The sequence below is a fragment of the Trachemys scripta genome, chromosome 8 (genome assembly GCF_013100865.1).
Source record: "Trachemys scripta elegans isolate TJP31775 chromosome 8, CAS_Tse_1.0, whole genome shotgun sequence".
NCBI classification, from domain to species: Eukaryota; Metazoa; Chordata; order Testudines; family Emydidae; genus Trachemys; species Trachemys scripta.
This window is the reverse complement of record NC_048305.1, coordinates 88,233,062-88,259,973: the sequence shown is the minus strand read 5'-3', so window position 1 is coordinate 88,259,973 and position 26,912 is coordinate 88,233,062. Positions and strand designations below refer to the sequence as shown.

General features: G+C 39.3%; 1 protein-coding gene across 4 annotated transcripts in view; it reads left to right on the top strand.

Annotated features, from left to right (window-relative positions):
* Positions 1-6,333: 6,333 nt before the first annotated feature.
* The window catches only part of SRSF11 (serine and arginine rich splicing factor 11), a 35,312-nt gene continuing 14,733 nt past the window's right edge, over positions 6,334-26,912 (top strand). For 2 of the 4 annotated variants that reach the window (XM_034778170.1, XM_034778169.1), the window contains exons 1-7: positions 6,335-6,695; positions 16,183-16,316; positions 20,305-20,414; positions 21,916-22,008; positions 24,272-24,321; positions 25,288-25,415; positions 26,602-26,683. In XM_034778170.1, the coding sequence (XP_034634061.1) occupies positions 6,568-6,695; positions 16,183-16,316; positions 20,305-20,414; positions 21,916-22,008; positions 24,272-24,321; positions 25,288-25,415; positions 26,602-26,683 (725 nt within the window). In that variant the 5' untranslated portion in view covers positions 6,335-6,567. Of the gene's footprint in view, positions 6,696-16,182; positions 16,317-18,689; positions 20,009-20,304; positions 20,415-21,915; positions 22,009-24,271; positions 24,322-25,287; positions 25,416-26,601; positions 26,684-26,912 lie in introns of those variants that run through there. The other 2 variants (XM_034778171.1, XM_034778172.1) reach the window with 2 other exon arrangements.

Sequence of the window (26,912 nt, the reverse complement as noted above, 5' to 3'; positions counted from 1 at the left end):
TGACTGCTTAGGAAGGAGTACTGTGGAAAGGGATCTGGGGGTCATAGTGGATCACAAGCTAAATATGAGTAAACAGTGTAACACTGTTGCAAAAAAAGCAAACATCATTCTGGGATGTATTAGCAGGAGTGTTGTAATCAAGAAATGAGAAGTAATTCTTCCACTCTACTCTGTGCTGATTAGGCCTCCACTGAAGAATTTTTGTCCGTTCTGGGCACCACGTTTCAGGTAAAATGTGGACAAATTGCAGAAAGTCCAGAGAAGAGCAACAAAAATGATTACAGGTCTAGAAAACATGACCTATGAGGGAAGATTGAAAAAATGGATTTGTTTAATCTGGAAAAGAGAAGACTCGGAGGGGACAAGATAACAGTTTTTAAATACCGTATTTTCCGGCGTATAAGACGACTGGGCGTATAAGACGACCCCCAACTTTTCCAGTTAAAATATAGAGTTTGGGATATACTCGCCGTATAAGACTACCCCTCTTCCAACGCACACCAAAAAAAAATTTAAAAAACATCAGATTTGATTTCAATATGGTAATTTTAATTCAAATGCTTATGACATGCAGGTACTTAGCAGGAAAACTGTCACTTATAAACATAAGGCTGTTTGTCATCAAACATGTAAACATAAAACAGTGCAAGTGGATTAAACTTTTCCTAATTCACTCTAAAGCTGAAAGGAAGGATAAGACAATAAACCCATGGGAGCTGCCATGCTGTTTGTTTTCTAAGCTGTCAACCAAACTGGAACTGATGATGATAGGAGGAAGATAACAAACAAGAGAGAGAGAGCAAGTGCCGGGCAAGTCCCTGGCGAGTTAGCAACGCCCATCATAACTGCAAGCTACGGTATTTTTACAGGTTTTGCTGGCATGACAGTTTCCCTTTAAAAGCCTTCAAAATCCTCCTGTTCGTCATCTGATATCATAAGTACATCAATGACATCTTGTGATACATTTGTAAGGCAGTCATCGTATGGATCGAATTCCGTATCAGATGGTGTGGTCTCAGCTTCGGCTTCCTCTTCATCTTGCCACAAGTAGTCGTCCTCCATACCATCTAATGAATTTGATATGCCACACTTCTTGAAAGACTTGATTACTGTTTCTGCATCAATATCATTCCAGGCTTTTATGACAAACTTGCACAAAACATCCAACTGTGGAGCACGCATGTTTCCTCCTTTTGTGAATGACTTTTCGCCGCTAACCATCCATTCATTCCACTGTTCTTGAATGCGATCTTTAAATGGCTTGTTTAAGCACACATCCAGTGGCTGTACCAATGATGTCAATCCTGCAGGAATAACTGCCGCATCTGTGTTTAGTCTTGCAAGCATTTGCTTGGTGCTGGGAGTTAAATGAGCCCTGAACATATCCCACACCAGTAGACTACATTTTTGAATAAGTCCACCTGGTCGCCTGCTCCATACATTATCAAGCCATAGCTTTACCCCTTCTTCATCCATCCAGCCTTTTTCATTCATATGTACAAAACAACCAACAGGGAACTTGAATTTCGGCATTGTTTTTCTTTTAAAAATAATCATTGGTCTCAGTTTGGCGCCATCAGCTGTGCATCCTAGTACCACTGTAAAACTGGACTTCTCATGTCCTGTTGTTTTAATTAAAATTGTTTTTTCACCTTTTTGATGGACAGTTTTATTTCCAACCATATCAAAATTCATTGGAGTTTCATCCATATTTCCAATACTACTTAACGCATAGCCATGTTTAGTGCGCTGTTGTATTACGTATCGATGGAAACTATTTACTTTGCTATCAAGATCTGCAGGTAATTTTGGGGCAATTTTCATCTTTTGCCTCAGTACCATATTATGCCTTCCCATGAATCTAGTACACCAGGATACAGTGGCCTTAAATCTGTTGCTGTGATCTGGGTTAGATATGGCCCACTGAAGTGCAAACAAATGTATTTTATTTCGTGTCACTACATAACCGTTTTGGCGATGCTCATTCACCATGTCTGCTACATGTTTTTCGAGTTCTGGCCAATGTGGAGTGCCTCTTCTTAATGCACACTTACCCCTTGGCATACTCTTTAATGCTTTTTCATTTGCTTTCCAGTCCCGAACCATCTTTTCTGTTACTCCATATTGTCTTGCAGCAGCGCAGTTATTATGTTCCATGGCAAAATTTACAACTTTAAGTTTGAAACTGGCTTCATATTTCTTTCTTCTTGCTGGTGGAGCCATGATGGGGTTTTGACTGTTGGACATTTGTATACTGTACTGTATGTACTGGTGCTATACTGTATGAACAGGTACAGATACTGGTGCTGTACTGTATGTGGTACCCAGTATACAACAACCAGCCAATCACGGCAAGCGATGTACCTTACCGGCGATTGGCTGGTTGTTGTATACAAAGCCTGCTTGGATTGGTCAGCTCTCCCTGCCTGCCCAGCCCTCCCTGTCTCCAAGACTATCAGAGCGGTAGCGCAAACACGCCTCTTTCACCCGTCTGGCCCGCCCTTGTATCCTATTACCTCCTTCTCTGCCTCTCAGATCTCGCACATGCGCGCCTGCGCCGCTTCACTGCAGTCCTCAGGAGCGAGATCTGAGAGGCAGAGAAGGAGGTACGGTAATAGGATACAAGGGCGGGCCAGACGGGTGAAAGAGGCGTGTTTTTCTGGGCACAGCGCCGCTCTATCTCTTTTTTCCATACCCCGGGCGTCCCGGACGCCTGCAGCTTGCTCCGCCCTTCACTTACACCTTCCCGGTGAGGCGCCCCCTCACCTCGTCATCGGGCGGGGATGCGGCCGCGGCCGTTTTTGAGCTCCCCCCACCATATGCGGCGACCGCAGATTCTCCAGTCCGGCTCGGAAGTTTCAGCACCCGCCCTATAAGACGACACCCGGCGTATAAGACGACCCCCGACTTTTGAGAAGATTTTCCTGGGTTAAAAAGTAGTCTTATACGCCAGAAAATACAGTACATAAAAGGTTGTTACAAGGAGACGGAAGAAAAATTATTCTCCTTAACCCCTGAGAATAGGACAAGAAGCATTGGGCTTAAATTGCAGAAAAGGCGGCTTAGGTTGGATGTTAAGCACTGGAATAAATTGCCCAGGGGGTTCTGGAATTGCCATCATTGGAGATTTTTAAGAACACATTAGACAAACATCTGTTAGGGATGGTCTAGATCAGGATTCTCAACCTTTTTCTTGCTGAGGCCCCCCTCAACATACTATAAAAATGCCAGGGCCCATCGGGGAAGGAGGGGAGGGAAGAACCCTTGGGCATAGGCATAGTTTTACTTCTATGGCTGGGGGGGCTCCCAGTGTGGCTTCCAGCTTCGGGGGGGGGGATGCTGGGGGTCCTGGCTTGGGTGCGGGAGGGAGGTTGGCCGGCTTCAGTCCCATGCCGCTCCTGGTGGGGTGGCTTCAGCTCCATGCCATTCCCGGCCTGGGGGGGGAGGCGCGGCGCCAGCTTCAGTGCTGGGACTTGTGGCACTGGGTTTCAGCTGCAGGGATATGCAGCCCCCCTGAAAGGACTCGCAGACCCTCGGTTGAGAACCGCTGTCTAGATAATACTTAGTCCTGCCATGAGTGTAGGGGACTGGATTAGATACCTCTTGAGGTCCCTTTCAGTTGTATGATTCTATGATAACACATAAGGGCCTCAAACATAGACCAGGGCCCCTCTGTGCTAGGCACTGTACAAATCTCATTCTCCCCAATCTTCCACCCCCCCGACAGCCTGTGCTTTTCATGTCTTGCTCATGTTTCCTTCTGCTGCCAGATCTATTTTCAATAAAAGAGACCATGTAATATCTTTGAAAATAACATTTTAAAGAGAACAAGGCAAGACAAACAATAAAGAAGTACTTTCATTTAAGCTTATCCTTAGAATACAATTTCTCCCCATTTCCCTTTGCTTATTAATTTCTTTTAAAATGGACTTTTTTTAGTAGGTGAAAGAGTACTGAAAATAATGGTGTATGTAAAGTTCTAGCCCCAGGCATAATAATGCTTCTCCCTTTCCTATCCCATCACAAAAAAAGACAAGAAAACAGCTCAATCCATTTTGCTACCAGTATCAAATAGAATTTTCTTCAGGTAAGCAAAATATACGCCTTTGACAAATTTCCTTTAGAAATTATGTATACAAAATCTCCTTCCTAGGTTATTAGTAACTCCTAGATTGCTAAAACTGAAAGAACTGTAAAAATATGTTTTCTTTTCACAGCCTATGTTCTTTACTTTTGCACTTCCCTCAACTTGGACAATTAAGAATTTAGCCATTTACAACTTTTGTTCATAGTCAGTTTCATTTTCCGGCTTTCAGGTACTAGCTCACTTTGGGTTTCCAACACTGCAGGGGAAAGTTTTTTTTTTTTTTTTTTTAAAGATTCCTCTGAAATTAAAAAATAAATTCTACTGGTCTAACATTTTGTAAAATACTTCACATTTGATCCTGATTCAACTTTAAAATCAAACGTTTACCAAACTATGATGGTCTTGAGGTTGGCTCTCTTTTCTTGCTTGCTCATTCATTCTTTTTCTTCAGTTTTCTTCCAATTTTTATCATCTTGTTTCTTTATCCTTTATCCGTCCCCTGTGTAATATTACTGGGAGTCAGCAGATGACACTATTACTCAAAGTTTTATGAGATCTGCTTAACTGGATGCATTGGTACTTAGATTTTGGATGAAATGCTCTGTTAATTGAGTTGCAATTTTAGTTGAAAGCTTCTGAATGCCAGCACCATCTATTCACAGGACCTACACAATTTCAAATTGACAACTCCCCACTGCTGCCTCACTTTGAAATCAGAGCAATCTCAGATTCAACACATTTCCCTGTTCAGGATCTACCTTGGATGAGTAGTATTTAGCTGTGATCTGTGATCTGAATTTAATTTGTTCTTGGATATTTGAGAAATCTTGTGTTACTGTTGGCTATGTGGTAACAGGATTTTTCCCAGGTAACCTGGGGGCTCAAATTGTAAACAAACTGGTGGAAGCACATTCTCAGTAGAGGTTTTTTTTGTATATTTAAAAAACAAACAAATTATCTCTACATCAATAATAATGCAAACAACATTATAATTAAATAGCAGTTTGACAGTTGAAATGTATTACTTGGAAAGGTGTATTGATTTTATAGAAGCAATAAAGTGGCATTGCACTATCAATTTAAAAAAAACTTCTAAAGAAGCTGTTACTGTGTAGGGAAGCATCTACCATTATCACTAACATAGTAACAACCCCTTGATGTCGATAGGTTGAGGAGGGGTTGGCAAATTTTGCTTCCATTAAAATACATTTATTTCAGTTACAGCAAGATCAGGCTGCAGACTGGTTTTGTTTTCAGTGTAAGAGTTAGGAAAGAATTACTCTAGAACTGAAAAATGACCGGGAAATTAATGACAGGTTTCAGAGTAGCAGCCGTGTTAGTCTGTATCCACAAAAAGAACAGGAGTACTTGTGGCACCTTAGAGACTAACAAATTTATTAGAGCATAAGCTTTCGTGGACTACAGCCCACTTATTCGGATGCATCCGAAGAAATGGGCTGTAGTCCACGAAAGCTTATGCTCTAATAAATGTTAGTCTCTAAGGTGCCACAAGTACTCCTGTTTTTTTGGGGAAATTAATATTATTCGGGTATTTTAAATTTGAGATGAAATACTGTAGTCTACTTCTCGTGTACGGTGCACGCCTTGCTCGCAGTTCAATATCTACCCTGGGAAGTCTACTTTAAATTGACAACAGTAAAATAATTAGCAGCAGCCTTTGCCAGCTGCTGATCTCACTCAACTCCCACTGGAGTCATTTGGACAAACGGGTCGCTCAGCACCGTGCTAATGCAGGAGCTGCTGGTCCTGGAAGATCAGAGGAGGCGCCCTGTAGCTCTAGGGCTCGTAGACCCTCAAGGATGGGGAGGGGGCGCCCACCCAGGCTACAGCCTCGTCAGCTAAGAGCACTCTGTGCCGAGAGCCCCGGGCAGGCCTCAGACTAGGCCCTAGGCCTTCTGCTCTGGCTGAACTTTCTCCGCCCCCGGGGGGTTCAGTTGTAGCGAGCTCGGAGCGGGAAACGGAGATAAACCCCCTCGCGCCCAAACACGGCCTGGCCTGCCAGGCTCCGGAGTAGCTCCCCATACTGCACATGCGCGGGTCAAGCAAGGCCCCAGGATGAGGCGTGCGCAGGAGCAGCAAGCGCTGCAAGACGTGGTTGACTAGTACGCATGTGCAATAGCCGCAAGTCCTTGGGAGAGGTACAGGTAATGCACATGCGCAAATAGGGCTTCTGTGGGCGAGGCGACTTGTGAGTCTGCGCAAGACCACCGAAGTACGCAGCTCGCGCCTGCTTAGAGAAGAGCAGTGAAGGATTGTGGGATACTAGTCTGCGGCCCGGGCAGGCTGGTGGAGCGGGCAGCTGGTGGCAGTTATTGCCCAACAACGGTTGTTTTGTGCGCGGGGCCCGTGCTTGTGCCCGGACGGGAAGCGGCAGGGGACATAGCAAAAAGCTACCCGGTTCCTAACGCGCTCTCCCCTCTCCCTGATGTGTTTGTAGCACTGGAGTGGGCGGCAGCGCGATGGCTTCAAGCAGCGGCACCGACGTGATTCAGGTCACCAACGTCTCTCCTAGCGCCAGCTCCGAGCAGATGCGGACACTCTTCGGTTTCCTGGGCAAGATCGAGGAGCTGCGCCTCTTCCCTCCCGAGTGAGTCCGCCAGCGGCCGCCCCCCCTTTCCTCCCCCGCGCCATACAGGCTTCCCCTCCCCCATTCCCGGGCAACGTCCCGCCTCTTTCCCATCACGCCCCGCGCCTCGCTGCTGAGAGACCCGCTGGGCCGTGAAGCTTTAAGCCGTAGGGCCTGGTTCGCCCAGGCCTCGGCCTGCGGCTGGTGGTGCGGCGGGATCTGGCTTCCCGCCGAAGCGTTAACCTTCCCCGCAGCCCAGGAAGCCTGCCTCACCCTGTCGCTTGTGTAGACGGGTCACCGTAAGGGTTAGCCAGCAGCGTGGTATCGGGGGCGCTTGAGAGCTGTGCGTGTCCGCTCCCACACCCGGCTTCTCCTCGACTAGGAACGCGCCAGATTAGTTCACGGCTGGGTTTATGTTCCAGTAACAGTTTTCAAAGCATGCGTGAGATCAACGCGTGAGGGAAGGACCTGAACCCGCGTGCAATCATCACTGCTAAATGCACGTCATCTTGCATGCTGGCTGTTCCAGGGGCCTCCAACCCATAGCCCGTCTGTGGTGGGATTGTCCCTCACATACAGAACCACCGCACACCTGTTGGACAGCTGCCATTTAAAAAAAAGGCGGGGGGGCTTTGCTTTTCTCTTTACAAATTTGGGATTTTTCTCTCCTTAATACACAGAGAAAGGTGCAAGGTGGGTAGTAAATCTTGAATGAGTGATTGAATTATGGTCATACATCCCAAAACATAAATAAATTAAGAACTTAGTGCTTTGTGTTGCTGGGAGTAACTCCCCCACCCCTCCAATCTACTTCTCATAGATTGCAGTTATTTTTAAAAGGATTTCAGCTGTATGAAAATACAACTCATAACAATTTTTTTTTTTTTTTTTTTACAAAAGATTTAAAATAATCCATGATATACATGCATGTTCTTGTTAACACACACAAAATCTGCCCAACTCACAAATGGTAATCCCAAATCCATGCAAGGAAAATCTTTAAACTATTACAGGTGATTTTTTGTTTGTTTATTGTGCTACATTGGATGAAAAGCTATTTTTAAAGTATTGAAAACTGCAAACTTCTGTACTCTTGTTTGTTTGTGAATCAGAGTTGACTTTGTTACTCAGAGAAATGGCTTAATATAATAAATTAGGTCAAAATAAAAGCATTTTGTCACATAGTCACGGATGTCCCAACCACGTGGAATTTTGGGTGTGTAACTATAATATGTAATGTCTATATGATATATATATATATTTTTCAATCGTGACAAACTGCCTTTATTTTGACTGTGCCTGTTTTAGTCTCCCCTAGGATGGTTTCTAACATACCAATTTTTTTCACCTAGTTTCAAATAGTTGGGGGGGGGGGGAATCACCACAAACCTTCTTTCATCCTGTCACCTCTCTTCGCCCCCCCCCAAAAAAAAAAAAAAAAAAAAAAAAAAAACGGAAAATCCTCCAGTGCTCCTAGGTGGATATGTATATATATTCCAACACAGGGTTTTCTGTGGTCTTGGTGTTTGTGTTACTTTCAAATGGACATTTGCAATCTGAACCCCATGTTAATGCAATTTTGTGTTGGAATTTATAGTGTAGAGGAAAATTAACTAAATGAATACAATTGCATTAAAGTTGGTGACATGTTGTTGTTATTTGAATGTCAAATATGAATGTTTAAATTTGTACATGTGGGAAAATATTTAAGTGCCGGAAAATAACTTAGAGAATTTTTTCACTTGACCAGAGCTCAAAGAGCCGGGAAGTGCCGTAAAAGTTCACTTCTACCAAGTAACAAAGAATTAGCTGTCTTTAGCAAGAAAAATGTTGTTATATGGTCCTGTTCACTGTATTTGAGCATCTCACAATCATTTAAAAAAAAAAAAAAAAAAAGAGAGGAGTCATTGTGGCACCTTAGAGACTAACACATTTATTTGGCATAAGCTTTCGTAAGCTAAAACCCATTTCTGTTTCTCCCCCTCCCCCCTTGGGTTTTAGCCTACAAAAGCTTATGCCCAAATAAATGTGTTAGTCTCTAGGGTGCCCAAGGACTCCTCATTGTTTTTGCTGATACAGACTAACATGACTACCACTCTGAAATCTGTCACAATCATTAATTCATTTTATATTTTCAGCACCTGTATGAGGTGGATGTTACCATCACTCTAGTGATGAGAACCTAAGGCGTAGGGTAGATTTAGTGACTTTCCTAAGGGAGTCTGGTTGAACTGGGTATTGAATATTGAACGTAGGCCTCCCAAATACCAGTCTAGTGCGTCTACTACTTCTGTGCCTAGGGCTCTTGACAGTAGTTGCTCCACCTTTTCCTGCTGGTGAGCTCATCTACTCCCTTGTTTTTGTATATGGCCCTGTGTGTTCTTAATTGGTCCCCGCTCATTCACATGGGCACCCAAATTCAGTTCAAGAGTACATTATTTTCACAACAAACTATACAAGTTTTGGCAAAGTGTAAGAGGCAGAATGTTCATGTCTTTGTCAGAGGTAAATAAAAATCTGCCCCGGACAGAGCACTATCGCTAGGGGACACATTGCCGCCTTATTGAAGAAATGAAAGGTTGCAAAAGCGAATATTTGCACTTTACTACATTAGGAGAAGTGTGTAATGTGTTTAGTTTGGCAGTCTGTTTCAACAGTACTTTGTCCATTTTAAGATTGATTTCAGAGTTAAAATCCATTTCTGGCGTGTACTGTTCAAGTTACACATTATACACAAGTAGACTTTGAAAGAATATTTATTAAGACTGCAAAGTAAGAACTCAAGTTAGGATATATGCTCTGGGAATTAATCATAATTTTGTAATGGAAGGAGACTCTTGTCTGTAGGACTCTATCTTTATTTATTGCAGAAGTTGAAAGGTGTGTAGTGATAGAGGCATGGGGTTGCAGAAATAGAAACAATGATCTCATGGTTAAGTGGTCCTACTGGTAACCCTCTCATTCTCTCTGCAACCCTGATTAATCCCCAGAGCAGATCCACATTATGCAATGAATGAGGCAGGGCTTCTGTGGAAAAAATACTATGTGATCATGTAATTAAAATTGTATAATCACAAAAAAACTAAATTAAGGTTGCACAAGTAACTTTAACACTAACGTTTCCCAACTTTTTAGTGTGTGAATTAAGGTCGCCACCTTGGTATTCTTTTAATTTTGTTTGTGTGTAGTTTCCTAGGTATTTCAAAAGCAAACTCGGAAAACAAATTCCATCATGTAGTACTAGATTGACACCAGCAGGTGGCATCAGCAGAATTGGATCCTCTGGTCCTTGAGCCAACAGAGTAACTGGTCGCAGTAGCTGGTTGTCATGTTCTGTGGAACAGCACTAGGGGTGGATGGGACACTTAGGTCACCCGAATTTTTTTAACATGGGTAAAGCAAAGTATTCTTCCCTAACCCAATTCTCAGCAATGTCTGAACCATTTTGGCAGAAGTTTTCCAAAAATAGTTCAGCCAGAGGAAGACACTTGGCATTGAAAATTTCATCCTAATTAAAGTTTGGCAAATCTATAAGCATCTGAAAACAGACTTTCTATTTTTAGGCAAAAAGATTCTTTTCCCCAAGAATCAGGCAGGCACAGACAATATTTGAAGGGGGTTTATTTATGGTACCCGGGAAGACTAACAAGCAGCTTCAAAGGTGTACTAACAAGCAGCTTCAAAGGTGTGGGGTTACAATGACCAATTATATACCTTTTTCTTATCTCTTCATTTGCATTTATCTTGTTCTTACAGAGACAAACATTATTTCAGAGACAGAGAATGAACTTAGCATGACCGTGACAGGAACCGAACATACACATCCGCATCAAACTGTTTTGATTACATCAATTATTCATGACTATCTTAAGGCAAAGGGGTAGGGTGGGGGTGATATCCTGAGGGCTGTGAAGGGAGGGTTTGTTCTGTTCTAAGAGCTGAGTTACTGAGCAGACACTTGACCATATAAATTTATCAAGTGTTTACAGTTGTTGTCAGTGTCCTTGGGCTTCCTGTGTCTTTGCTTATTAGTTACTTGGGTTTCTGTCTCACTGCTAACTGAATTTTTAACTCTTGCCTAACACTATAATGGAAAGTTTTGGGTAACCTTAATAATAGGTGGTCCTAATAGTATTGCCTAGAAAACTGCAATGAAGATTATTTTGAGGGCACAACAGAATACAGGGTTTCCTCTAAGGCTTAGTCCACCATTTCTATCAAGGAAATTTTATATTTTTTCACTTTCATTGTTGCAAAGTGTGTGCAGAAAGTTAATTCCTGGGTGGCAAATCTGGATCTCAGGTTTTTTACCATTCATTCTCTTCCCCGTCTCCTTCCCTGCCCCCCAAAATGGACAAACTGTTTGTTTGTTTTTTAAAGTTTGTTTTTTTTAAAGCTCCTGTTGCATGGAAGTATAACAATGTATATTGAATCTATCCCAATTTTGATTCATTAACTATTTTTATACAGGGAGGAAATCCGTGCATTAAATTTTATCTTCAAGAAGTAGAAGGCAGGGCAAAAGAGCTGCTGGGCTATTTTAGGGATTGAGTGTATTTAGTGGTTACAATATGTACCTAACCCACAGAACCTTGTATGTCACGGTCCCAATACAAGCTTTTGTACCTTGTTATCACTGTGCCTCAGCTTTATCTAGAGTGATCTTTGAGTGAGAGGATAAGTTTTTCTGTCTATGCAGTACAGCTTCTGCTGAGACATCATCAAGGATGCATGTTTGTTGTGCTGTTGGCTTTTGTGACCTTCCTATTCTTTAGAAATTGGGTTCCGAACTCAGATTTATTTTGTGTAGATCTGGGACCAGTTAGAACAGTGTTTCTTAATCTTTTTGATATCAGGCACCAGCTTGCTGCCTTCCTCAGCTGTGTCAGGGAAATCTCAGGGACTGGCATCAGTCCATGGACCGGTCATTGAGAAACATAGGGTCAGAAAATAATAGTTTTTAATGTGAGTTGATGCATTTGATGTCTAACTTCTTAAAATTGCACCCTCATACATTACGAGAGTATTCTTCATTTCTGTTAATTTCTTCTTGTCACACTAATCAGGATCTATATATAATAGGTTCACTTCCTGCTTTGTGACAAATGTGCTTATAAATGGTATGAGCAAATACAGTAATTTATGCGTAAGGATAAAAGGTTTGTATTTCAATGTATTGTAGAGAGTATTTCTGACTGTACATAATTTTGGAATGAAAAGCTTGGGCTAACACTGACCCCCCTGCCTTTGATGGTTGTGGTAGGATATTCTTGAGCATGGTAGACTTTGGCATTTGTATTTACTGTAAATTGTTAAAGGAATCATACAGTGGTAAAAGCATTAGTATTGTTAATAGGCTGGTATTGAACTCTGTCTCCTTTTCTCTGGAATCTGACAGAGCTATTACCCTACGCTCTCCTGGTACTTGAAAGAACAGGGACGTGGTTGAAAACTTAGCTGGCTTATATTCGGCCCTAATAAGAAAAATGACATTGGTTGGCAGAGAGAAGTACTTTAAAAAACTGGTTTTCCTGAACACTTAGGTATCAGTTGCCATGCATAATACCTCTCATTTCTAGCCTAGTGAATGCTCCTCCCAGATGCAGATCTTGTCATATCTCAGTCACTTGTGGGCCAACACATACCACCCCTTTCAGATGGGGTAAACTAGCAAGAATCTTAGCAGTGTTTCATACTCTTCACAATCTGCTAATTCACTTTTGGGCAAAATAGATGACCTACAAAGCCATAAATGGCCTGTCCTAGGCATCTTAGACCAACTACTTGGAGGGGAATACTTAGGCTAGATACCTCATGATGAAGCAGGAAAGAATTGGGGACAAAGCATTCTGTGTCAGGTCCTCACCTCTGAAATCTGATCCTGTCAGAACTACACCTTGCTACCTTCATGGTACAATAAGCCATTATTATCCAATCTGTCCTTAATGGAATATGCTGAATAGCCACACTGTTTAATCTTTTTAAGGCAATTTGCTGCAAAGGGTCCTGCTTCTGAATTGTGGGCTGCTGGTTGGTTCTCTTTCAGCAGTTAAGTGTATTTAGATACTACAGTGATGGGCAAGAGGGGAACTAAAATTGAGTTTGCAGTTAGAATAGCTACATGGCATGTACAACATATTTTCCTAGTGGAACAATTATAACTTTAGTGAAAAACACCATTGTCAAAAGGCTCATATCACATTGAAATAAATCTATATTCACCTTACCAATAAAAAGCACTTACTGAGGATGATCTTCGGTACCAAACTTCAGTTTTTTGCACTATTGAGTGTAGATACATTTTAAAGTTTTAGGGGAAAATACATATACTTTTCACTCTAATTTTAAGCATTACTGTTTACCCAAATGTTCAAAAAAAAAAAAAAAAATAGTACCTTGAGGCAGTGACCAAGCTGGGAAAATTTTAGCTTCATTAGATGAGTTTCAGAAATCTGTGTGACTGAACATGGATTTGAAATTAACTGTTGGCTGCTACCCATCTAGTAATTTACTAAAATTTCGTTAAATTACCATGTGCTATTCAGTCATTACGGGGTATCAAAGCTTTAGTGTTTGTATTGCCTGTATGATGTCAAAACTTTACAAATATATGGAATCAAACTATTGATATGAATCAGGTAAAATGAGTAGGTTGATGAGATACATTTGTGTAAACAGATTCTGGCTCCATAGAAGAATCCTTTTCGGAAAAGGGTTAAAAAAAATAATGGAGATTTGGTTAAAATGTAACATATTTGAGTCTTTATGACAATGGCATTCTACATTTTCTTGCAGCAGGAATTATTGGCTTTTATACAGTTCTACCAATTCTGTTTAAGCAGAATCAGTTTTGTAACTTATTTAAGTCATTGGGTTTGAATAAGGATTCAGTGGTATTGAGAATTACAGAATTTACATTTGGAATAGTAGTAGGTACAGTTCTTATGATTTTTTTCAGCTTAGTAAGTTCCTGCTCAAAATTGAGTGCACCGAAAAGGTAAATGCTGCTGCTGAAAGTGCCAGAACCACTTCTTTGCAAAACTAGAGTGAGAATAGCAGACACTACTGAAGAAATGATGGGGGGTTATTGCAGAACCGCTAAGGTGACCTGTTTAAAAGAGGAATGTGGTCAAAAGCAACCCTGGAATGGCTTTGTCTTAAAACCTACTGAATTGTGATTGTATTATTGCTTGTTAGATTCTGTCAAGGTTATTTATGCCTCAGGTACTTAAGGCCAAGCTACATAGGCAAACCAAGATCTAAGAGAAATATTAAGCGAAGACGTTAATACTGTTAAAATATGAAAGTCTAAGTACTGTTCAGTCTTTTTGGTTGCTATTCTAGTCCTTTCATGTACGTAAGGATATGAAGCCTGATGTAGTAGAGTCTCAGTTCTTGAAGGTTAGACTTTGCATTGTTAGATTGGGATCGTGCATTCAAGATGATTTCAGTTGGTGAGACAAAAATGAAGTAAGATAAGAAGTAGTAATTTAAATCACTGATTTTAATCTCAGTTTACATCATCAAGCAGGAAACCTTTATTTAAATCTATTTTAATCTTGTTTCGTATTTGTACTTTTCCAAAATAGAAGTTGATTCTCGTTGGCTAGTAACCATTACATATTGGTTTGAGCATTGGCCTGCTAAACCCAGGGTTGTGAGTTCAATCCTTGAGGGGGTCATTTAGGGATCTGGGGCAAAAATTGGGGATTGGTTCTGCTTTGAGTAGGGAGTTGGACTAGATGACCTCCTGAGATCCCTTCCAACCCTGATATTCTATGTTCACTGCAACTAAATTTAGCCTTTATGCTAAATTTGGTGCTTCTCTTTGCTATCCAGAAGGACAACTGTATACGCATTCATTTAAGCAGTTATATACCTTAAGAAACATGAATTCGGATTCTTAACTTTTATTTTATGATGTTAGAAAATGAATGATGCATTACTTATTTACCAGACTGACATCTTACCTGTGGTTTGTCAAGATCTATTTGGAAAAATGCACAAAAAACGCATTCTAAATTTTTTTTTTATTAGTTAAATAAAACTAGCTTAAATGTGCTGGATACATAAGAAAAAAGTTTATCACAACATGTTTTGCATTTAAAACTAACTGATTTATTAAACAAAGGAAGTGTTGTCTCTAGTTAATAAATCGAACTGATTTCTTTCTGGTCACCATGTCCTTCAAGATTGTAGTACTAAAAGGTCTCATTCTCTCGCACTTAGTTTTTATTCGTAGATGGAAGGGGAAAACAAGCTGTCCTGCTTTTTCAACTCACAATCAGTTTCTTAGCTTTAAATGAACTAGTCACTGAACTGAACTAGTTGGATAAACTGAAATGAAGAAAATAGTCTCTCTGCACCTGCAGAAGAGGCTACTGCTGTTAGAAGCTGGGTTTAGCACTTCAACAAATTCTGGTTCCCAGTGCTTAGCAAGTGACTTGCACCAGTGCAGTGATTTGACTTTGAAAGATACTGCTTATTTTTTTATTTAATTTAAATTATTTTAACATTATAGTAAATGAAGGCCTTGACATAAGTTATCATAATTTTAAATAGGTTTATTTTAAAAAATAAACCTAAATAAAGAAATCAGATGTTTAAAAAAATTAATATCAGTTTTTAGCCAAACTGTTTTGAAAACAAAAAATCCAAATTAGGAACCCTTTATAGATGAATTCAAACACCTTGAATTGCACCAGGATACTAATTAGAAGCCAGTAATCTATTGTGGACAGGTAAAACATGCTCCATGTTTGCAGGTGTCTGAATGAAGACAACCTTCATTTGCTAGACTATTTTCCAGCCACAGTGTTTCTACTGCTCAGAACTGCGAGATATTTTTAATTTGTGGGGGGTTGTGTCCTACCTACCTATCTCATAGAACTGGAAGGGACCTTGAAAAGTCATCAAGTCCAGTCCCTTGCCTTCACTAGCAGGACCAAGTACTGTCCCTGACAGGTGTGTGTGTTTGTTTGTTTTGTTTTTCCCCCTCCCCCGATTGAACTCACAACCCTGGGTTTAGCAGGCCAATGCTCAAACCACTGAGCTATCCCTTTCCTTTACCCACTGGATCACTCTCCTGAATCATACTTGTCAGTTTGTTATCCGATAACTGGCTAATTTAGAGATGATTGTGTGTGGTAGAATTAGCATTTATTTATCTGTTGTAAATGGGGGAATAAAAGTAATTTCCTGTCCTGTAGTTAGATCTCTGGTGATCCCTCAAAGCAACTTCATTCAGTATCATTTCATTCTTATGTACCTGTTATTAACAGTGATGATTGATAAGGAAAGTTTAATAGTAAGAACTGGTACAAAATTGAAACCACACTGCACCACTTTTTTAAATGTTGTGCTTTATATTCCAATATATAGTCTTTAGACTTAATACAGTGAACAGATTGCAAATGTTTAAGTGTCTTTAATGAATTTGTCTGATTTTTTTTTTTTTTTTAGTTAATCTTGTACCTAATACTTTTTTGTTTTTTGTTTTGTTTTTTAGTGATTCTCCTTTGCCTGTTTCATCACGGGTCTGTTTTGTAAAGTTCCATGATCCTGACTCAGCAGTTGTGGCCCAGCATCTGACAAACACTGTGTTCGTTGACAGAGCGTTGATAGTCGTACCATATGCAGAAGGTTTGTGACTTGTTTAATCACCTATGAAGCCATCATAAAATGGCAGTCTACCCCAGTATAGTTCAATAGAGTGAGGTTTGGTAACCTGTAAAATATCTAAGATATTAATGTTTTGAAACCCTTGGTACGCTGTTATTAGGTCTTTCATTAAAGCAAATTTTTGTTTTTTATTGACACACGATGAAAGCTGGAAGTTTTCCTGTTAATCTTTTATATAAGAAAATCTTATGTTTAAGGTGTGAATATTTTTAAGCAGAATTATATGAAAATTATGCTTTTAATTCATCAGAGTTCCTAAGACATGTTTCTAACCAGACTTAAAAATGCTGACTTGTATGTGTAAGAAACATTGCCTTAAAGATGAATTATTCAGGATATGTATTTTTATATAATCTCCTCATGCAAGTTTTTTCTCCCTCTTTGAGAGTGAATGGGGGAGTGGATTAGCAGTTATTTTGCAATGTCCTTTCTACTTCATTTAGTTGACAACTTCTCTGGAAAAAAAACATTCACCCTCATTGTAAATTCCAGTATACCAAGGGTTTGAATGATTATGCTTTAAGATGAAAGTGAGATCTTCCAAGAGGTGCCAAATGGGCACTGGGTATTAGATTTTATTCCAAGTTTTCTTGTTCAGGCTTGCTATATTTTATAGAATTTCACTGAATAATAAACTCTTCTCTCTGTTATTTGTGTGTGTGATTTTTGTAGTGGAGAAGGCAAATGCAAAGCCCTTCCAGATGACTGAAACACAGTGGGTCCTCTGCAGCTACAGGGGATTCTAGACATTAACTAAAGGCCAGCAAGCACTCAAGTCCCCAAGTGTTTTCCTGGTGTAACCACTTGTTAACTACATTTTCTCTTCTTTTTTTTTACATTTTAGGGTGTTACAGTAATTTGAAAGACAGTGAGCAGGTTTTTTGGAACTTGTTTTAAAACAATATACTGAGAAGACCACACTTCTTACAGAAGTCTCATTAAACTTTACTAGGCTTTAGAAGCAATTTATTTCAAATATACTGATTATTGGTTTACTCTTAAATTTTTTACTTAAAATCCTTCTGAAATAGAGTAAAATCTCTGTGGATTAAGTCTTGTTACAGTATCAAATTTAAGATAAGGCCAATGTTGTTCAGACTTTTGACAAGGCAATTTAATTCTGTCAGCTGTCTTCCAGGGCTGGTGAGCAGTCATAGGTTCTTGTTAAAAGAAAAATTTTAAAAGAAATTAAACATTTAAGACTTAATTACTTTAAAATTTGTAGCATGATCTGTAATTGAGTCATTTTTCAGAATACAGAATACTTTAAGTAGTTGCTTTTGTTTACACTAATCTGTGTAAAAAAGTGTATCTTAAGGAATTTCTTCCTTATTCTTATTTATATATTATTAAAGCATGCTATAATAACAGTATCTGTCAATAGCATCTAAATATTTCATAGGCCCTTCTTTAAGAACTTTAAACTCAACATTTGAATTACAATAGATAATGTGATTCTCTTTGTCAGTATGACTGACCAATTTGCTTGATGGTGGATAAACTTGGCATTTAGAGAAATCTGCCCAATAGTTTCAGTTCAGAATGTGCTGAAGACGATATGTTACAAGTTAAACAAATACTAGCATTTTAGTTGGCCTATTTTGAACAAGGAGTTTCTTGTGGGATGAGCAGCATCGTGTGTGTAGTTCTGGAGATTCAGAATTCTGGACATGATATGGCATATCACAGTACAGCCTGCTGTTTTCAAATTAAATTTAAGTCCTTTGTTTTTGTAATAAAATGTTTGGTTTTATACTTGAAATACAGTTTTCTCTTAATATTTATCAGTAGGACCCCAATTCAACAAGGTACTTAAGCACAGTACAGGAAGGTACTTGAAATCAGCAAGACTACTCACGTGCTTAAAGCTAGGCACATGCTTAAGTAGTCTGCTGAACTGGAGCCCAATACTTTATACTTTCTATTGTGATATTCTATATTAATGTTGTTCATCACTAAAGTAAATGTTAATTATTACACTGCACAGATAATAGTCCCCTATATCACAATTGCAGTCCAGTTTTAGCTTTTACTGACATTTTTGGTGTTGGCTGTTGCTTTGTGTGTTAGACCTATACACAAAGTCTACGGTAAGGCATAGTATTAATTTTATTTTCACTGTGATATTCCTAGATTTGGAAGGAATGGTAATATTTAAAGATGGTTGGGGGGGTTATTTAGGTTCTTTGGTTAATGTTTGTTTCTTTTGTCTGTTTCTTTTTCTTTCATTTCTACCCATTCAAGCAGTATTTCTTGGTTCTAACAAAGCAGCAGTAAAAAAAAACTTTGCCGCATGAAAATTAACTGGTGAGGGGCCTCATTGCTTTTTTTTTTTTAAATTGTAGTTTTATTTATTTCTAAATACTTTAAAAAAAAAAAAAAGAGGATCAGATGCATGACTTTTTTTTTTAATGGATGCAGATCTTCTATGAGGTGTCTCAAGATAAGTCAGAGGAGTTGTATTTAGATGCCAGAAATGTTGTATTTGCACTAATTTGAAATATGTGTAGATATAATTTATAATATCCTCTGAGACATAATTTTGCATGCAAAATTACCCCTAATCTCTATAGGTATGTTAATATATTGATGCATTAATGCCCTATATCTAAATGACCTTTTCCCCTCCTCTCCCTCCATAACTTTTGGTATCTAAATTGATGACCGCTCAATGACACAAGCAAGATAACAGTGCTGTGTATTATACATTTGTTTATATTATCGGCACTTCTCAGTATAGGTGGAAGGAACCATTACCTTTATTTAACAGTGGTTTTTCTTTTTTGTTGTTGTGTTTTACAGTTCTTTTCCCTGGTTCAGCCTGAACTATATACCAGGCCCTGCTGAAAATACCACCCAACAGTTTTCTTCTGCAGCTTATCCAGTTTCTCTTAAGTGCCCTGTACATATTGTATGTTTTATGATGAGATGCAGTTTCTCAATATGTATTACATAAACACTACTGGTATTTGCAAATATATAGTAAAATTGTATTATTGAACTCTCGTTTTGGGGGCTTGGGCACATTAACAGATTAATCCATCTGTATAGGGCTTTTGCTGTTGGATAGAATAAAAATTATCTACATACATATTTGTTTCGTAGTAGGACCCTTAATAAGATTGTTCTGTGTGCAGAATAGGCAGTAAAATCAGCCACACTTGTCTTAGTTGTCTACAAGAGTTTGGGCCAGAAGTTTTTTCTGAAATGGCAATATGTAGCAGCATTCTTGGTACAGTAAGCGTGGCACATAATGGAACATATGCATTTTACTGGACAGGTAAGGAATGTGCCACAATATATTTTATATACACACAGAGCGTGTATTTGGAGATCTGCAGACACTTTCATATTCATTTGATGAGTCAGCAAAAGCCCTACGCTTTATTCAACAAAATATTTCCTTACCTTCTCTTAATTTTTTACAAAATTTGTATGGTAGGTGTAAAAAATCATAGTGAACTGTACCATATTATTAACCCCTAAATCAAACTTTTTTTGTCTTGTGTATCTTGATTTTTCTGTGTGCTTTATAGTGAAGCAGCCGACACGAGTCGTTGTTCATAAAACAGCTTTTGAAAGTTGAGAGCACACCCCTGGAGAACCGACTGTGCTTGCTTACGTTTGGTTCATGACTTAAAAATCGAGTACAGGTGATGAAATCTTGGCAGTGTTAACAAAAAAGTAGTGTGTATTGTGCTATTTTTTTACGCTAGAAACTTAACCATTTGTAGAGAAAAAGGAACAGTCAAATTTTCACACATTGAAGTTTCATTCTGACATAAAATTTAATGATAAATATTAATAGAAATCAAGCTTTATATTTTAGCCAACATAAGTACTTTCAACAAACTCAGGTGGTGTATCAGGGAGACATTTTCTGGGTGTATTTGTGTGTTTTCTGACCTTGAGAGAGAATATATTCTAATGCAAGGCTATTTCTCTGCAGGAATTATTCCTGATGAGACTAAGGCTTTATCTCTTTTGGCACCAGCTAATGCTGTGGCAGGTCTGCTGCCTGGAGGTGGTCTCCTGCCTACTCCCAACCCACTTTCTCAGGTAGGTTTTCATTTGCTTGGAGTGAAGCAAAATATGTACAGTATTTCTAAGACCTTCATTTACTATATTAATGCACTTGGGCAAATGGGCTTGGATGGCAAGAAGAGATTTGACACTGTATTGATCATTGTAGTGATTTAGTTAAACACTGTAACCACACTGCAAATCAGTCATGTGCCATGATGAACTGTATGGTATAACGGTGGCAGGTTGTTAGTGGGGAGACTGGGTTTTTACAAGCATGCTCAGAAATTTAATTAGTGCTTCTGGTAGCCTCTCTAATTTCTTTAATGACTCCTAACCACGGGAAAGAAGAGTTTGAGATTAAATTATTCAGAAGATCTTATCTTATCTTCTGTTGGGGCAAGTTCTCAGTTCTATCTCTTTATATTAAAAGCATTAAATAACTTGGTCCAGAACTGGCTTTAAATACAGTTATTGTTTGAAGGGTTAGTTTCTTTTAAAATGGTTTGTGTACATTCTTGAAAATGTGTATATTGTACACAGATCCTTAACTTTAATTGTGCCACTCTGAAATGCGCTTTACTTTGGAATTTAGTTAATAGATTTTCTTGTATGATTATTTAGGCTTTTTCAGAAACTATAATGGCTGGTATGGATTTTCAAAAGCATCTAAAGGAGTTAAGTGCCCGGCTTCCATTGATTTTCAGTGGGAGTTGGGTATATAACTTCAGTAGGCATGTTTCAGAATTCCATTATTGTTTTCATAGAATCTGTTTGAGTATTCCTTGTATGCCTTTAAAGGGGGAGGGAAGGTACATACTTACTGTGCAAATCTGTATTCGGTCATAATTGCTCACTTCAGTGAGAATGTGGGGAAAGGGTTGTGTATTTTTAAAACTGCCTTTTACTTTGGCTAGCATTGCAGACCCACTGCAACTAAAATAGTGAAATGGATTCTGTTCCTTCCTTTGCAGCATCTGCAGTTGTTTACTAAATTCTAATGGCTTACATCTGATCAGTCAGTTTGCACAGGTACTTCTGAAGGTATAATATCACCTTCAGAACCTTTTTAGGCATAATGAATGGGACGGAAAGAATCCTGGTAGAGTTTGTAATCTGGCTGTTAAAATTGCCTTTTTAATTGTAATCTGAGCATATTTGCTATAGAAAGTGAGGCAATAAACACAGAACCATACAGTGATATTTTTAGTCGCTTTTTTGGAAAAGACTGTCCTTTTAAGTTGTTTGTGTGGAATATAGTGGGAAAGTCTTTTTGGTTGGTTGTTTGCCTCCCACTTCCTTGGGCCAGGGGTGGATGGGAGGGAATCTTCCTCACCTCCTAGAATTCCTGTAGTATAAACTTCTATGTGCTTCGGTTTGCAAATAAAAGAGGTGAAGTGCTCTTACTGGCATTTTGCCAAAGGGTATATTAATGTACATCATTGCTAGATTGAGTTTAAATTAGGAGGTGATGTGGTAGTGTTAAAGGGATTGTACTGTGCCAATGCCTGTTTTTTAATTATCATCTGTGTTATAGATTGGTGCTGTTCCTTTAGCTGCTTTGGGAGCTCCTGCTCTTGATCCTGCCCTAGCTGCTCTTGGGCTTCCTGGAGCAAACTTAAACTCTCAGGTATATAAGTGACTTTTTATTCTTTTCCCATCTCTGGCAGACTTTTAGACTGTGATCAGTAGATTGTGATCCACCAGTATATTAATTGACCAATTGAAGGTCCAGGACTTGCTATGTTTATTCCTGAACCAGTACTAAAAAAAAAAATACTGCTATAGCAAGGGACCAACATTTGGCGTAGTTTTAAGGTCCAATAATTTGTAGAAATTAATCCCATCTTTCATACGATATAGTGCATTTGTTTATGTGCCTAGCAGTTTGATAGTACACCTTAAAAATCCTTTTGCAATCTTGCTGCTTTTCTAATTTAATCCTGTCACTTGAGATAATGTATACTAAAGAATTACTGTCTCTAAACGCAGTGGTTGATTCCAACTGAAAACTTGGAACACCAGTATTCAAGTGGTGTAAGTCAGACTCCTGGGGGAATTCTGTGCCAAAAAATTAAAAATTCTGCATAAAATATTTTAAAATTCTGCAAATTTTATTTGTCAAAACACTTTCTAATAATGCCATTTTCAATTATTTTGGTAATTTTATTTCAAAATATCTGTCAGCAAGTATGTCTGTAACAATACAGAGACACACAAATTGCCCCAGGAGTAGAAGGTTAAAGAAACTACTATGACAACCTGATTCCTGTTTCTTTGCCCCCCCTGCCAATGCACCCAAACCTCTTCCCTCCCAGAGCCCAGCAGCGCCTCCCCCAGCCCAGACATTCGCTCCCCTGCCCTCCTAGAGCCCAGGGATCCAGAGGAAGAAACAGCCTGAAACTCAGTCTCAGACTTCTGTGGAGTTTCCTGCACTCTGCCCTCTCCTTCCCTCAGGGCATGCGGGGAGCTGCAGCTGCCAGGAACCCTCTAGCTCTCTCACCTTCCCCTCGACCTTGTTTTCTATGGGCAAGGTGGGCTCCGCTGGGTTCAGCGGCCCTTAGTGGGGGCCAGCAGCACTACAGCCCATTTCTGTGTGTGTGGGGGGGAAGAAATTATGCACGCACAACATTAATTTCTGCAAAATTCTGCATTGCACAGTGGCACAGAATTCCCCCCCTCCCCCCGTAGTAAGGTCATATATACAACTCTCTCAGATTTTGAGAGATCAGATGCTAAAATCATATGTAAAATATAGTTTGAAAAAAGCATTGAGTTGATAGACCACTACAAACATGTTCAGTGCTAAACATCCCAAGCAAAGATTAGACAGCTTTTTAAATCCATAGACTTAGAAATAATCTCTCCATCTTAATTTTTTTTATAATACACCGTAGGATTTCTTGCCCTATAGACACTGTTGTCTTAAATCAGAGTGAAACAATTACAATAATATTCTGTTAGTACCTGAACCACTTAAGTAATGGTCATCATGCAGACTCCACGTTTCTTGGCCATTATAGCAAGTGTCCTTTTAATGCAGCATAAGAAACAGACCATTTGGACAAGCTTCGCTTATGCATTGGCTGGGCACTTTGTCTTGTAACTAAAATAAGCAATTTAACATAAAATATTTAAACAATTTAAACACTGGAAAAATCTTTCATTTTTAAGTAGCTGTCCTTTCTGGCCGCTTAGCAGGTTGATTACAACACAAGTTGGATAGTTCTGCAAGTGGCCACCTACGAACTAGTGAGTTATTATGGAGGAGATTTGCTGGTTGTTAATACACCATTTGTGCTATCAAGTGATAGTAGGTAGCAAGTGGCCTTATGTACAGGTTTGACTGTAGTATCTTCTGGATATTCTTAAGTAAGAGCAGGAAAGTTTAAATGTATGGGTGGGTTAGAGAAAATCTATAGGAAAAAAGACACTTTGTTAGTGCTCCTGCTTGGAGGATTGTGAGTATTGTACTGCAAATGTAAAAACAGGCACGCTGAATGGACAGGTGGATGGGCGAGCCCTCTGCCTAAGACAATTAGAAGATAAATTGTAAACACTACGAATGGTCAACAAAGAAAGTGCCTTATTCCTTCTCTGGAAAGATGCTATTGACTGGCATATATTGAAAGGAGAGCATTTAGATTCACACGCTCTTGACTGAAAAACAGTTCACCTTCTGGGATGGGGCAGTCAACAGATTTCACAAAAACAAGGATTAAAAACAATGCAGGCACTTTGGCTGATTAACCCTTTAGTATTTCTCAACTGTAATCACTTTGTGCTCTTGTTTTTAGCTACAATCCATGTGCATTCAGGCATGGTGGTTAACCTGTTAATGTGTTAAAGCAAATTTTATGCTTTTCAACATGTTTTAAAATGTCTCTTCACAGTCTCTTGCGGCCGATCAGCTACTAAAACTTATGAGCACAGTGGATCCAAAGTAAGTGCAAGTGATAGCTTTCAGTACTTAGATTTATATTGGCGTGCACTTAATCTTGAGGGTAATGTCTCATGTCACTCAGTACTGACCCATTTCCCACACCTGGCCAAATAAAGACTGGAGGAAACTGGCTTCCTGTGGAAACCACCTGGGGTGAGGGGAGGGGGGGAAAGATGGTTCACCCTAGCACTAGGCATCCAAGACTGTTTCTCTCCTAATTTGGTAGCGACAGGAATTCAGGTTTTTCATTACTCCATGCCCTTTATGTAAAGAAACTTGTGGTGCAGTCACTTTAATCCTTTTAAAACATTAGCTACGAGCAAGTCTGTTAGTGTACAAGTTGACTTCTAAAAACAAGAAGTTAAAATGGAATCCTGTGTTCTAGAGGTCAAATTAGTTTACTTTTTCCTCTAAGGATTTATCCTTTAAGCTGATCAGAATAAAAATTTCTGCCTTTTCAAAAATATTTGAGAGGTAACATTGGCAACCGGTATCTATACAAGACAATAAATGGACCCCTTACTACTTGTGGGCTGCATAATGGTACACTGGGCCAAGGGAATAAGTGGATGTAAGCTGTCCCATGTTCTGGTACCCTGCATCACCGCTTCCAGCACAGAGCAGCTTTGTGGAGCTTGCTACATGTGATGTCCATCCATCCTCTCTCCGTTTCTTCCCTGCCCACCCCTGTGAGTAGGGGAAGGAGCAATGTAGTTACACCAGCATACACTTCATTGGATAATCGAACCAGTACATGTGACTCCCCCAAGCAGTGGCGAGACCAGGAGGGAGTTTGACTCAGAGCTGCAATCTCCTTCTTGGGCTAATCCAAGAGGAGTTCACCAATGCTTGCCCTTTACTTCCGGGCAAGTTGCAGTCTGCCCAGTCTAGGCCAGTATTTTTTTAAAAAGTCAATTTTTTTTAATCTGAAATTTCATTTTCACTTCACTTAATGGCTTGTTCCAGGTTGAACCATGTAGCTGCAGGTCTTGTCTCACCAAGTCTGAAATCGGATACCTCCAGTAAAGAAATAGAGGAAGCTATGAAAAGAGTAAGAGAAGCACAATCACTGATTTCTGCAGCCATAGAGCCAGGTAATTGAACTACTTTTAAATATTTGGTTAAACACAATTTTGGCAATATAGCCACTAAAAAGGGCTTATAAACCTTAAAACATAGTTTTCATACTTCCTTATTTCATTAATGGGTTAACTTTTAATTGCAAAGTGTCTCTCTCACTGCAGAAGATCCTTCAAAGTGTCTGAATGATTCTCCTGGAGCTCAGTTAGACCACACAATTATTATTCTATGTTATGTAAATGCTGGAAGAGTCGCTCTGGAGAATGAATTAGTGAATGAGACACATCATTTATCAAAGTGTATTTGACTGAAGATGATGAAATGCCTAAATCACCCCCAGAATGAATTCTAGAAAAGTTGCTATAGCCACTTCTGCTTCAAGTTTTTTATTGAAAATATCAGGTGGTCCGATCACATGGTTGTCAGTAAAGTGTGCTAGTCTCAGTGATTGCTAGTGTTTATGTGACCAGATTAGGAAGTAGCAAAAAAAGGAGAGGTGGCCATTTGTCATAATTTGGGATAAAAATTCTGTTTCGGGGAGAAGTGGGCCAATTCATTTTCAAATTCTAAATTGACACACAAAAAACCTGAAATGTGACCTGCAAAGGTGAAAGAATGTGGTCGTGCCCTTTTTTCTTTTTTGCTTTACAATGGGTTAAAGAAGTTTGACTGCTTTAAATGTATTTTGGGAGAGAAGGGAACTTGAGAGAAGCTCCGTTGATCAGAAATGTTAACTCTAGTCATCTTGACTTCTGTTCTAGGACTCTCTTTTAAGGATCCAAAGCAGTGAGTTGGGTTTCTCAGCCCTTAAGATAAGGGGTGGGAATGCGGAAACTTTAACATAACAAGTTTTTCTTCCCACAGCTAAATGCTTGACTTGAGCAGATGTGAACAAAAGTTTTCACTAGTATGAATAAAAATCACTTCCCCTCTAAATCAAGTTGCATGATATGTCATAGTCTAGTAGTTCTCCCCAGCATCTTCCAAGAACACGCTAGACCAGACTTGAATTTCTAATATTTAAAACAAAACAAACAAACAAAACCACCACCACCAAAAAACAACTTTTCAGGCTTTCTTTTGCTTCTTTATGATGTCTGAAGAGGGTGCAGACACACACTTACTTCCTTTTATGGGTCTCCTTAAAGATAGATACCACTTTTGCCCTTGTACCCTAATGTTTCCCCTTCTTAATTTCAGATAAAAAAGATGAAAAACGAAGGCATTCAAGATCACGATCACGATCAAGAAGGCGGAGAACTCCTTCTACTTCTAGGCACAGGTTAGATTTTTCACTCCATAAATATTATAAATATTTAAAATAAAATATACAGAAATAAGTGCCTTACACAGTTCCTTCAAAAATCTGTTTAAAACGTTAAGCTTGGCAATGCCAGCTGTTAGGTATAAATAGAGAAAAAAGCAAATCTTCTTAGTGGAGCTAAGTTGACCACCAGGACCAGTGCTGAGTATGAAAGTGGGTGAAGCCCTGCTCATGTAGAGAGCTTGGG